At 34.3% G+C, this 13,369-nt stretch overlaps 1 protein-coding gene across 1 annotated transcript; it reads left to right on the top strand.

Moving 5' to 3' along the window:
• The first annotated feature begins 10,705 nt into the window (after nucleotides 1-10,705).
• On the top strand, nucleotides 10,706-11,736 carry LOC129076380 (olfactory receptor 52Z1P-like). The gene has a single exon (XM_054580554.1). It carries the CDS (start codon nucleotides 10,765-10,767, stop codon nucleotides 11,734-11,736), a length of 972 nt encoding a protein of 323 aa, XP_054436529.1. The 5' UTR covers nucleotides 10,706-10,764.
• Nucleotides 11,737-13,369: the final 1,633 nt, after the last annotated feature.

Here is a 13,369-nt window from a genome sequence, read left to right as displayed (position 1 = left end):
AGGCAAATATCTCTTATCATTTTTAGATATAAATCTAACCTATGTATTTTAAGCTTTCATTTAAAATAATAGGTTTTATGTTTTTTTTCTCCTTTTTGTATTTCATTCAATTAAGTAGTCTCTGTGTATCAACTTTGTCTGCAAAACAGAAACACTGGCTTAATTTCCAATAGCTTAAGCCTCAACATGTGGGGCAGGATAAAATATTTTGACCAAAAAGAAAAAATGTAAGATTATCCACAGGATAATAGATTAGGACTCCTGGGTTAGAATAGGGGGTTAATTAGAAGGAGAAGAGAGCGAATTTCCTGATATCAGTGAGAAGTTAGGCTACTTTCTGCCAAAGCTACCAGAAGTGAAGAGTATAAAGTAGTGTCTAAAGTGAGGATGAAAAATAAGTGTCCTAATTGCTAATTTAATGAGATTTATCATATTGCTACATAGAAAAAATAACTGTAACTAATTAGGTTAATATGAATGTCAGGTATTGTACTGAGTGCCCTAATGATGATTAATATCTGCCTGGTTCATATTGGCAGACTGAAACCAGGCCAGTTTGACAAGGTTTATATGGCCCAGTTTTCGAATGAAAGCATCAATGAGCTGTTGAACCTGCAGAAGCCACGTAGGTGGCTCATAGATAACTTTTGAACACATGTTGCTCAATGGCCAGGCAAGTTCCCTTCAGTGCTTTGATCCCGCAATCACCTACCCTCAGGCCTGTCTCAATCTTGGGGAAGCAAAGTCCTCAGCAATAGCAGGACATATTTTCTACCCACCAGGCATGATGAAAGTACCAACTTGAAAGAATATAGTTATATATCCAACAATCCTGAGTGGTTGGTCTGAGAGTAATGTTTAATATGGTAAGTAGGAGTGTTCATCTGAGAACTTTATACTATGAGTATCTGTACCTCAGATTATGGCAAACTGTAAAACCAATGTAGTTGCAAATAATGGCTGTAAAAATAGGTGTAAAAATATCTGGTGTATTCTCAGAAATCACAGTTTAATTTATAACTATATAATTCTACTATGCTGATGAAATTTATGAAGAACTTCAGAATTTTTGAAATTCATGACCAAAAGGATTCAGGTCAGCCAAAGGAAAGAAGCTGAGTAAAGAAAGCTGATGAAAAGTAAAATTCCTGTGATTCTTGGATTTACACAGAAGGGAAGAGATTTATAAAGTTTTTATTGTCTATTGTTTGTTTTCTAAAGGCTTCTATTTTGAGGAACTAACTTATAAAATAACTACACCTCTTTTTAGGGAGAGAAACCACTTCAGAATCATCAGCTCAGGTCCTGACAGTGAGAACAGATGGATTTATCACAGGTACTAAAAGCGCGAGCTGGCACATTGCAGCCTTTTGAGAAAATTGGTAGGGGCATTCTTCCATAGGTTCCAAAAAGCCAATTTTATGAAATAAGAAACCTGTTATCCATGAATTAAGTACTGGCACTGTTATGAAATTAGTGGCCTGAAGAACCAGGGAGAAATAGTAATCTTGTAGGAGTGGTTCATACTTATGACACCTTAAGGCTTCTGTCCAGTTTGGGTGGGAAACACTACTAAAGTAACACAATAAGTTAAGGGAAATACACAATCTCTTCTTTTTGTTTTTGTTTTAGGTAGACTGTCATGCCATTGTACACTGCTCCTTTATATGAAGTCACCACTGTTAAGGAGAAATCTAAAGGATATTGGTTGGGGTGAGTGACAGAGTAGGGTGCAGGAAATCAGAAAGTTTTGGCTCAGCTGGATTTACTCCCACATCAAAAAGCTAAGGTTCAGAAAGGGAAAGATGGGTGATTTTTGGAAGTGGAGAAATAAGCTTTTAATAAAAATAATCTACTCATAATTCACAAGCAGATGTCTACAGTATACTATATGACTAATTTTTCTAGGTTTATCAAAACTTTATTATTAAACTGACTCAGAAGATTTTCCTACCTGAGGCTGTGTCTTTTTTCCCTAAGATATTTATGACCATTATTTGAAAAAGGGAGAATCTGCTAGAGTAATGAATAAATACCAAAATATACCCATTTTCTAGAATGACTCTATTGGAAATTAAAAAAAAAAAGTCAGCTAAGAACTCATGTGCAATGATAATTGGTATTCTAAAGTTTTTCTACTAAAAGTGGGTTTCCAGTCCTGTATCCTTAGCACCATCAGGTAACTTAAAAAAAGGCAAAAGCTTGAGCTCCGGTTCAGTCCTATTGTATCAAAATCTATATTAGCTTTGGAGATGCTGGTGGTGTTTGTTCTCTTTCTTGTTCAGAATGTTGGTTATAAACTTTGTTGATTCTGTGTCAATTTATCAATTGATATCATTAGTTATGCACATTTTTGTGCTTAATTTAATAATAAAATACAAATTTAAGTAATATTAAGGTTTCAGTGTATATATAAACTTAACAGATTAAAAATGTGTTTTTATTTTTGCTATTTCCTATGATTGTCTAAAATTGTAGTTGCATGCACAGAGACATTGTGGGAGGAAATGATAGTGGTGTTTATTAAAATAAAAAAAATAGAAATTTTATATATTATTCACAAAAGACAAAGCAGGAGAGATAAATAAGGATTCTGGGTGTCTACAGAAGGGAATACAAGTAAGAAGAAAAATGATCTGCCTAGAACAATCCTGGAAAAATGCAAGGGTGGGACTGAGAATGGTAGAAAAGGTGAACATCTCTGTCAGAATTTCTAACTAAAATATATAGAAATCTACTTCTTTTCAATCTGGCAAAAATGTGTATATATATTATTACAATAATTCCTGTAGTAACTGAAACAAATGTGATTCACATATAGGGGCATTTGGTACAAAGGGTGCTAACACAAAGGTGTTATATATAAAAAAAGAAGGATTATGGAAAATTACACACACACACACACATAATGCTGGAGCTCATGGAAAACATTTTCCAGTTATCTCCTACAATACTTACCAACCTGATATTACACAATTAGAGCATTGTTGGATTATTCTCTATAAAATCTGTCTTAAAAGAAGAGACAAATACTGGAACTTAAGTGTTCACTCACTGAATTAGGGAGGTTCCTTCTTAATCAACCTACAAAGTAACTGACCAAATAAAAAATCCCATCACGTTTATAAAAATCTCCACTAAATTCTTGGTCCTTCATCCTGACATATGGATGGACAGTCAGCAATTTCCAGGGATGTGATTAAATCAACCAGTACAAAGATAACATATTGAAAATGAATTTTTAAAAAATTAACCAAATGTAGCAGAGTTTATTTAAAAACAGAAAACAAAACTTAAAAAGAAAATAAGCCCTTAAAAATACTCTTAATAAAGTAGTCATATTGGTTCATTGATACAGGAAGAGAATATTAAATAAGAAGCAAATATATAACACAAAGGTTATTTTAAATTAAAAAACAACATGAGAAATGAAAGAAAACCAATAGGCATCTCAGGACAGATAGATTTAAGAAAATAGAACAAAATAACTAAAGGTTAAATATGGGGATGGGGATTAAAAAATACATGGGCTTAATCCAATAACATAAACAGCTCTCTAATAAAAGTTTTAGAAAGACAGGAAAGATAAAAATATAAGATAAATTTGTTAGAATTAAGAATTTATTAGAAAATTAAATAAGACTTCTCCCAGAATAAAGGACACAGTGCCAGTGGAGGACATCCACCAAATAACAAAAGAATATTTCTATGTATATAAATTCTTATTATAGTAAGAATTTTATAGCAAGTTAAAATTTATATATAAAATTATATCTCTATAAAATATCATGGTATAATTTTATATAGATTTAATTTTATAGTAAGTTAAGATAATGAAAAGACAAGCTATAGACGGGCAAAAAAAATTGCAAAATACTTATCTGATAAAATACTTGAATTCAAAACATACAGAGACCTTTTAAAATACAACAATAGAAAAATAAACAAGTCAGTTGAAAAATGGACAAAAGACCTGAACAGACGTATCACCAAAGAAGATATACAGATAGCAACAATCATATGAAAATATGCTCAATATTATTTGTCATTAAGAAATTGCAAACTAAAACAGTAACAAAATATTACTATACACCTGTTAGAATGGCTAAAATTCAAAACACTGACAATACCAAATACTGGTGAGGATGTGGAGCAATTAGGATGCTTATTCATTGGTGGTGGGAATGCAAAATAGTATAAACACTCTGGAAAAGAGTTTTACATTTTATTATGAAACCAAACCTAGCCCTACCATGTAATCCAGCAATTGTATGCACTTCCAGATATTTTACCTAAATGAGTTGAAAGCTTATGTCCATCCAAAGATATGCACATGCATGTTTATAGCAGCTTTATTTATAACTGAAAAAGCTTGAAGCAACTGAAATGAATGGATAAACAAATTGTGGTATATTAATACAATGTAATAATTTTGATTAAAGACAGAGATGATATGCTGCTTTTAAGATTCTCTCCTTATCTTTAATCTTGGATAATGTAATTACGATATGTCTTGGTGTGTTCCTTTTTAGGTCCAACTTCTTTGGGACTCTCTGAGCTTCCTGGAATTCCTAGAAGTCTATTTCCTTTGGCAGATTGGGGAAGTTTTCCTTAATTATTTTTTCAAATACATTTTCAATTCTTGGTCTTCCTTTTTTCATTCTGGCACCCCTATGATTCGGATGTTGGAACAATTAATGTTTTCCCAGAGGTTCTGAATTCTCTCATTTTTTTGAATTCTCATTTCTTCATTCTGTTCTAATTCAATGTTTATTTCTTCCTTCTGTTCCAAATCATTCATTTAAATCCCAGTTTCCTTCCCTTCACTGTTTGTTCCCTGTACATTTTTCTTTATTTCACTTTGCATAGCCTTCATTTTTTCCTCTATTTTGCATTTGTAGTCAACCATTTCTGTGAGCATCCCAATTACCAGTATTTTGAACTCTGCATCTGATAGGTTGGCTATCTTTTCATCACTTAGTTCTTTTTGGGGGAGTTTTGATCTGTTTTTTTCATTTGGGCCATATTTCTTTGTCTCAGTTTACCTGTTGCATTCCTTGTAAGGGAAGAGCCTTAGGTGTTCAACAGGGTGGGCAACGTGCTTCACTGCATTAGTGGTGCTGCATGTGGGTGAGGGGTCTGAGAGGGAACAATGTCACTTGCTCAGCTCTTGCCTCACTTTCAGTCACTTCCCCCATTACCCACAAGCAAATTGGGCCCTTTTGCTTCCTGAATTGGAAGCAAATTGGTGCTGATTCCCGAGTGGGTGGGTTTGTGTACGTTCTAGGAGAGAGTTACCTTCAAAGGACTATCCATAAGACTATCTGCTGATTTCTCAAGAGAAACCTTACAGGCAAGAAGGGGCTGGAAAGGAGTATTCAAAGGCATGACCCATAAAGGCAAGGACCTACATCCAAGATTACTCTGTCCAGCAAAACTATCATTTAGAATGGAAGGGCAGATAAAATGTTTCCCAGAGAAAGTCAAGTTAAAGGAGTTTATTATCACCAGGCCCTTATCATATGAAATCTTAAATGGACTTATCTAAGAAAAAGAAGATCAAAACTATGAAAAGGAAAATGACAACAAACTCACAACTATCAACAACTGAACCATAAAACAAAACCAAAAACAAACTAAGCAAACAACTCAAGCAGGAACAGAATCACAGAAATGGATCTCATATGGAAGGTTATCCACTAGGAGGGGGAAGAAATAGGAGAAAGTTTAAGGGAATAAGGAGCATAATTGGTAGGTACAAAATAGACAAGGGGAGGTTATGAACAGTATAGGAAATGGAGAAGCGAAAGAGCTTATATGTATAACCCATGGACATGAACTTAGGGGGGAATGCTGATGGAAGGGGGATTCATGGTGGAGGGAGATAAAGGGGAGAAAAAATAGGAAAACTGTGATAACACAATCAATAAAATGTACTTAAAAATAAATAAAGTACAGCATAGGGAAAATAGTCAATAATATTGTAATAACCACGTATGGTGCCAGGTGGGTACTGAAAATATTGGGGAACACTTTGTAAAGCATAGGATTGTCTAACCACTGTGCTGAATGCTTGAAACTAATTCAAAATAATATTGAATATAAACTGTAATTGAACAATAAAATTTAGAAAGCTTGTTAAAAAATAAAGACAGATATCAAGTAGTGAAAAGACATGGAAGAACCTTAAATCCATATTGCTAAGTGAAAGGAGCCATCCTGAGATGTTGTGAGGATAAACTGTTGTGAGGATATTTGTCCTGCATCATTAAATATTGTATGTTTGTTAAAATAATATCAATCTATTTGACTAGGAGGGACTCACCAAGACCCCAATGATATTGTTACCTGATATCAAGAATATAAATATGTAACTTTTCTAAAATCTGGAAAATTATTTTCCTAAAAAATGTGACCCAAAGATTTTAGAAAGTGGATGAGAGACATCTGTGAGAGATACTAAATATATTGAAGGTCATAGATAATAATTAATCCATCTGTATAGAATATTACTGGAAATGGGTTTTAAAGTAGTAACAGTTTACTGCCCATGTGCTTATTATATGTATCTGAAATATTATGTACCAAAGTTATTTATCAAAAAAGGAAAACATAACTATTTCTAAAAGAAAATACTTATCTGAAACCATTATCTACCAAAATCTCTGATCAAAAAATAAAGCATAACTCTTCAAAGGAATTAGACAATCAGGGCTATAGAGTCCCTAGATTAGAAAGTATCAGAATAAATTATAAGTAGAGCCTATAGCCTCCACCAGTAGATCCCATTCTTTGCACTTCTGGTCACCATCAAAAAATCAGACATAGAGACAAATTTGTACTGTCACCAAACTTCTCACTCTCCTTCCTCAGTGTCTTTTCCTCTGCTATACTTTGGTTCCCTTATTTTGTTTTCCAAGGATAAGTAGGAAAACAAGTACCTTTTCCTTTTTCATATCCAAAACCTCTAGAGAAACTCTTCAATTAACCATCGTTTTTGCTCTTAATACCTTTGGTTAAAAAGCATTTGAAATGCAGGGAATAGTTAGTGGTTTTCTTTACATATAATACTCACACATGTAGTAACATACAACTTCTCTCAGGTAGTGAGCACAAAACTGTTCAGGTAACTGACTGGGAGATTTGGGCACTTGCCTAGCATTAATCATCCAGTCGAGGTCCGCTGATGGTCAGTCATTATATTTGTAGGGAATCTATACTATATAGTAAAAATGATTCTTCAGGAAGGCCTTGTAAATACCAGAAAATCAGTGATATTTGGGAGGCTCCATTGGAAAGAAGTTAATGAGAAAACAGTCCTTTCTTCACAAATCTCTTTCATCTGCTTGGAGTCACTTTTGAATCCCATTAGTATAATGGAATTTGTAATTATCTCTTTTTTCCCCTCTATTTGGAACCCTCATTAAAGCTATTAAAGCATCTTTCAGAGGATGAAAGGGATCTTTATAGTAGCTGGTGTCATTTTCTGGACCTATCTGACCCTCTGGACCCCTCTGGACTATGTGCACGGCAGAAAAACGTCAAGCTAAAGGAGCTTGAAAATTTCAAAGTAGATGACAGAACCCAGTTTTAGGAGTTTTCTAAGAAGTGTACAATTCTTCCACATGTGGCATTGATTAAAAAATACCTCAATGGGCACAGGGTATTACTGCAGTAGCACAAATCTCTGACATGTAAAGGAAATTGAGATATTTAGCTGTCTGCGTTAACTTGGGTGCCTAAGAGTGCTAGCCAGGGGAGCAACTGAATATATTGCAGAGGGAGAGAAAGCAGCGGTGCTTCTCCCTGAGGGCTGGGCACAAGAAACAGCTCAAGGCCATCATTTTCCTTGAGAGAAATAAAATTCAGTCCTCTCGGGGCTGAAGATGTTTGACCAGCGAGATGCTTAAAAGGAGGAATAAATAGAGAGTTCCAGATTCCTATTTGTGTTTTGGACATCTCCTTGCTTTTATTTTTTTCTGCACTGAACCAGTTAAATACCTTCAGGATACTAGAAAATATAGGTAAGTAAATTAAGATATGCTTAGTGAAGACATATAGAAAGGAAACCAGGAAAATTAATTCAGGAAACTGTAGAATAGAAGCTGTTCATTGTGGAACTGAATCTTCAGGCATTTTACTTAACCTTGACCTATGATGTATTGGATGTAATTCTAACTCCAAACTTGACCTGCAATTGTATTATCTCTTGGTGCTCTCTTATTAAATGGGTTCTCTGCAGAGAACAAAAATATGCATTTTTCCACTTCGAAAATGTTAATGCAGTGGCCATTTTTCTATGACATGCAGATCTGAGTGTTGTCCTTAGATGCATTAAATTTATATTTTAGTAGTGAAAAATGGCTGTTACTAAACAAGTTTATTAAAGATTACACACCCATGTACATATATATGTGTGAGTTTTTTTCCATAGAATTTACTGAATATTTATTATCTATCAGGTGCTGGGCTAGGTGCACATGAAGGACTTGAAACTCAGAGATATTAACTCTCTTCTCTGTATAACAAAGGTGTTACATTAGTAATGGGGCAAGAATACCCTGTTTCTAAACCCAAATATCCTTCACTATGTTAAGCTCTCTGAACCTTATAAAAGTAAAATGATAGTTTTAGGGTAAAAATTACCAGTTGGTACCATGTGCTCAGTATAAGAAAATAAGTCATGGCCTTTATGGGAACCTTGAACCAGTTCAAACTCTGTGTAGTGGTTCATAAGCCTAAAATCCAGAATATGACTTAGACAATATTTGAATTCATTGCTACGTAGTCCTAGAATCACACTATTTGTATTAGCACACACTGCCCCATGCATATGGAATGATTCAGTCAGAATATTCCATCAGTAATATTATAAAATAATGCTACAAGGAGCCTCAGGCCTATAAGGTAGATAGCCATAAATGATTATGCTACCGTCAAGGAAAAAAGAAAACTAATAAAAACAGATCACTGGTATCTCAAAAGATCACCAGTAGAGTTTGAAGAAAAATTGCAAAGTTTCTTTTCCTCCCTTCCATCTTCATTTCTGCTTTTCTTTCCATCACTTAGGCTCTTCCTTTCCCCTTCCTTAATGTCCTTATGGAACCTTGCTCACTATAAACCCCATCTTTATAACCGCATTACACACACACACATGACTCTGCCATAGACCTGGGTAGGTGTGTTCCAAAATTATCTTTTCTCTCACTCCCTAAAGCATCAACAGTCCATTAAAATTTTAAACAATTAATTTTATCTATATGTTAAGTGGTTAAATGATTGGTTTATGTAATAAAAATAGATCCCTAGACTTATGCATAGGAACATGTTATTAAATTGTTCTGAAAGAATTACATCCCAACATAAATAAAAGTATAATGGGCTGACCATTTGAGTATTATATATTCTAACTCATAACTCAAAAAATGTAGTCCAAATATTTCAACCATATAAAATGAAGGATTAATATATTGAAAGCTTAATAAAAATAGAAGATAGTAAAATTATACTGTACAATGATTGCTACCCTGAACTGCAGTAGAATCAGGAGATGAAGAAGTCATTCCTGAAGTCTGCACACCACCTTAGAAAGTGAGAAATTTAGCTTGCTTTTATTTGAGAATAGGGACTGCAGGAAGAGGGGAGCCACTTGTCATCCATTTATTTTGTATCTATGTCTCTACCTTTGTTTATATCTCTATGTGTTTATATGTACATACGCACATATACTGCCTATCTTAATGTCTTATCTCCTAGTCTGACTTTCCAACCCAACATCTCCTTTCCTTTTATCTGCATCTTTTGGGAACTACGGAAAAAGAGTAATCAATAAATTACCTTCCCTTTCTTTTATTGAAGGGCTATGGACCCCTGCTTTATAATGTGAAAATATTGTTTATTTGCTGCTGTGGTAGCCTTTGGAGATACAAAGTATATTGTCTCATTTTCCCTCAGTAACCAAAGTGGAATAGAATGATTTTCCTTCATCACATGCTAAGCATGTCCATTTAAGAACTCACTTCAGTTTGGCATTAAAAATAGTTTTAACATTAATCCCACAATTTTATGGGATTGGAAGGCAAAGATCAATTTAACTCACTTGTGTGTCTTCAATGCCTACCCCAGAGCTCAGCATCAAGTCAGCAGTCAATCATTGTTGAAGAGGGCATATGTACAATATTGCTTGAAATACATTTTGTCAACACCTAGTCTCTCCCTCTTCCATAAGCAGTATAATTCAATTTCACATCTGTCTGTTTTACTCAGGAATGTAATCAGTAAACTTTTTGATGTCATTTTTATATATAGTTTTATTTTTATAGCTAGTATTGGATGGTCATTAAGATCATAGCTTTCAATCTTACCCTACCAGACTTTAAATTCACTGGGACCAGCAAGTGGCTAAATGAAGGTCTGTGGGACACATCCTTTTCTTCATCAGTAGGAATAGCATTATCTATGTCACAGATTATTGTAAAAGTATTTTCAACAGGCTATTGTGAAGGCTTAATATTAATATAAAATATTATGACACATTAAGAACTTATGAAATATTAACTACTATTTTTTTCAGGATAAAATATTTAATTCTTCCATTGAAGGAGTCAGAGTGGACTTTTAGGTTAGTTAACCCATCTCATTATTCTTTTATAGGGAAGAATATATTGGGAAAAATATCTGACCAGCTATCATCCAGTTTAAGGTGATGTTCCTGAGTCTTCAGTCAGCCCTCTGGTCTTTCATTAAAGGTACCAGGTCTGCAGTATGCAGCAACAGATAGTGCATTCTTTTTACAATCACACTAATCCCCAGGATATGTGGTATGCCCTGATTGGAGTTCCAGAACTGGAAGATGCACACATTTGGATCTCCATCCCTATCTGTTTTATGTACATTGTGGCTGTCATAGGCAATATCTTCCTAATCTTCTTGATCATGACCCAGTACAGTCTCCATGAGCCCATGTATCTCTTCCTTTCCATGCTGGCCATAGCAGATGTCCTGCTCTCCACAGCAACAGCCCCCAAGATGCTAGCAATCTTCTGGTCCCATTCCGTGTATATATCCTTCGGTAGCTGTGTATCCCAGATGTTCTTCATACATTTCATCTTTGTGGCAGAATCTGCTATTCTCCTAGCCATGGCATTTGACCGTTATGTGGCCATCTGTTACCCACTGAGATATACAACAATCCTAACCTCATCAGCCATTGGAAAAATTGGCATAGCAGCTGTGGTCAGGAGCTTCATCATATGTTTTCCATTCATTTTCCTGGTATACCGACTTACATATTGTGGGACAAACATCATTCCCCATTCCTACTGTGAGCACATGGGTATTGCTAGATTGGCATGTGACAATATTAATGTCAATATCATTTATGGTATGACTGTGGCTCTGATCTCTACAGGACTGGATGTAGTGCTCATCATTATTTCCTACACACTGATCCTTCTCACAGTGTTTCAGAGACCTTCTTGGGCTGCCAGATGCAAGGCTCTTAGCACATGTGGTTCCCATATTTGTGTCATACTTATGTTCTACGCTCCAGCCTTCTTTTCATTTTTTGCCCATCGCTTTGGGGGTAAAACCATCTCTCACCACATCCACATTCTAATAGCCAATCTCTATGTGGTGGTGCCCCCTATGCTCAACCCCATTATTTATGGAGTAAAGACCAAACAGATTCAAGACCAAGTGATTTTGCTTTTCTCCCATATCAGCACATGTTTTTAAAATAAAGAATACATCAAAAATTAAGAACAGAGTTACCATATGACCTAATCAACCTTATTTTGTATATCTATCCCTCCTAAACTGAAAACATTTATTCCATTTATTGACAAAGATATAGGCACCTCTACATTCATTGCAGCATTATTCACAGTGGATAAGACATGGAACCAACTGAAGTGTCCTTTGATATATGATTGGATAAAGAGGTGGTACATATATACAATAAAATGCTATTCAGCCATAAGAAAACATTAACTACTGCCATTTGTGACAACATGGATGGACATTGAGAATATCATGCTAAGTGGAATAAGACACAAAAAGTTAAGAACCATGTAATTTCATTTGTATGTGGAATATAAAACTGAAAACAACCAATTAACAAACAAGGAAAAAAACCCCAAAAACTCATAGACACAGACAACAGTATAATGGTTACCAGAGAGAAAGGGAAAGGGGTCAAATATATCATGACAGAAGATGATTTGACTTTGGGTGGTGGGAATACAATGCAATGTACAGATGATGTATCATAGAATTATACAGTTGAAATCTACACTGTCTTATTAACCAATGTCACCCCAAAAATTAATTAAAAATACAATAAAAATAAATTAATGATAATCTCAATTCTCCTAGAAATCCTATTATCATGTATTTTAATTTTTTCCTAAAAATGCATGAAGATAATTGGCAAAATAGAAATATATTTCAAGTTTTAACCCAGATTAACTTTTCATGTATAAAACTGGGAAGTGGGAGTGATGAGTCACTCAGATTTTTTACAGACAGTTGAAATTCTGCTGAAATAGAAATATTCTTATTGCTCTCAGTTGATATTTGGACTGATAGAATAAGGCCACCATTTTTTAGTTGTTTTTGTCTGCATCTATTTCTGAAGTTAAAATGTGAGCTCCCAAATCAAATATTTATTGAATGATTGATATCTTATAAAGTATAGTCTATGAGATGAACACACGGGGTGGGGCAAAATTGTTTACAGTTGTAAGTACAGGAAACACAGAGTTCATTCTTATATTATCATTTGTTAATTTTTATATTATTTTCCATACAAACAACTAAAAACCTATTTTGCCCCACCCTGTATAGTATATATTTATTGAATGATGAATAATACTGAATTAAAACAAGTAAAATACAACATTAAATTAACCCACCTGAAACCACATAGATAACTTAAAAGCTAATACTTTTCCCCTTTATATTGGGAATTTAGGCCCAAATTGTCAAGGAGCATTCTGATATTAACAGAGACTTCACTAGGGGACTAAAGGATTGAAGATCTTCATAGTACTCAGAACACAAAAATAAAAGCCAGTGAAAATTAAACAGGATCTTTACACAGAATCTTGTATAAAAAAGACTCTAATCAGTCCAAACGTAATTATCTATGAACTTGTCCTATACTGTGCCTTAATTCCTTCATATCTAAAAATATTTTTACAATCTCTTCTCTTTAAGGCTTATATAATGCCATGAGAATGTGAAATCTTACCTTATTTACACTTAAAGACGAAAAAAATCTTTGAGGTGCTCCCTTGATTATTTATAAGGTTAGGTTTTTAAATCTGTTTCTTTATAATATACACACACAAACACACACACATACACA

This window comes from Pteronotus mesoamericanus, unplaced genomic scaffold (genome assembly GCF_021234165.1).
Source record: "Pteronotus mesoamericanus isolate MK-2021 breed Mesoamerican mustached bat unplaced genomic scaffold, CSHL_Meso_final contig_591, whole genome shotgun sequence".
Classification (NCBI taxonomy): domain Eukaryota; kingdom Metazoa; phylum Chordata; class Mammalia; order Chiroptera; family Mormoopidae; genus Pteronotus; species Pteronotus mesoamericanus.
The sequence above is the reverse complement of the archived record's forward strand: the minus strand, read 5'-3'. Positions and strand labels throughout refer to the sequence as shown.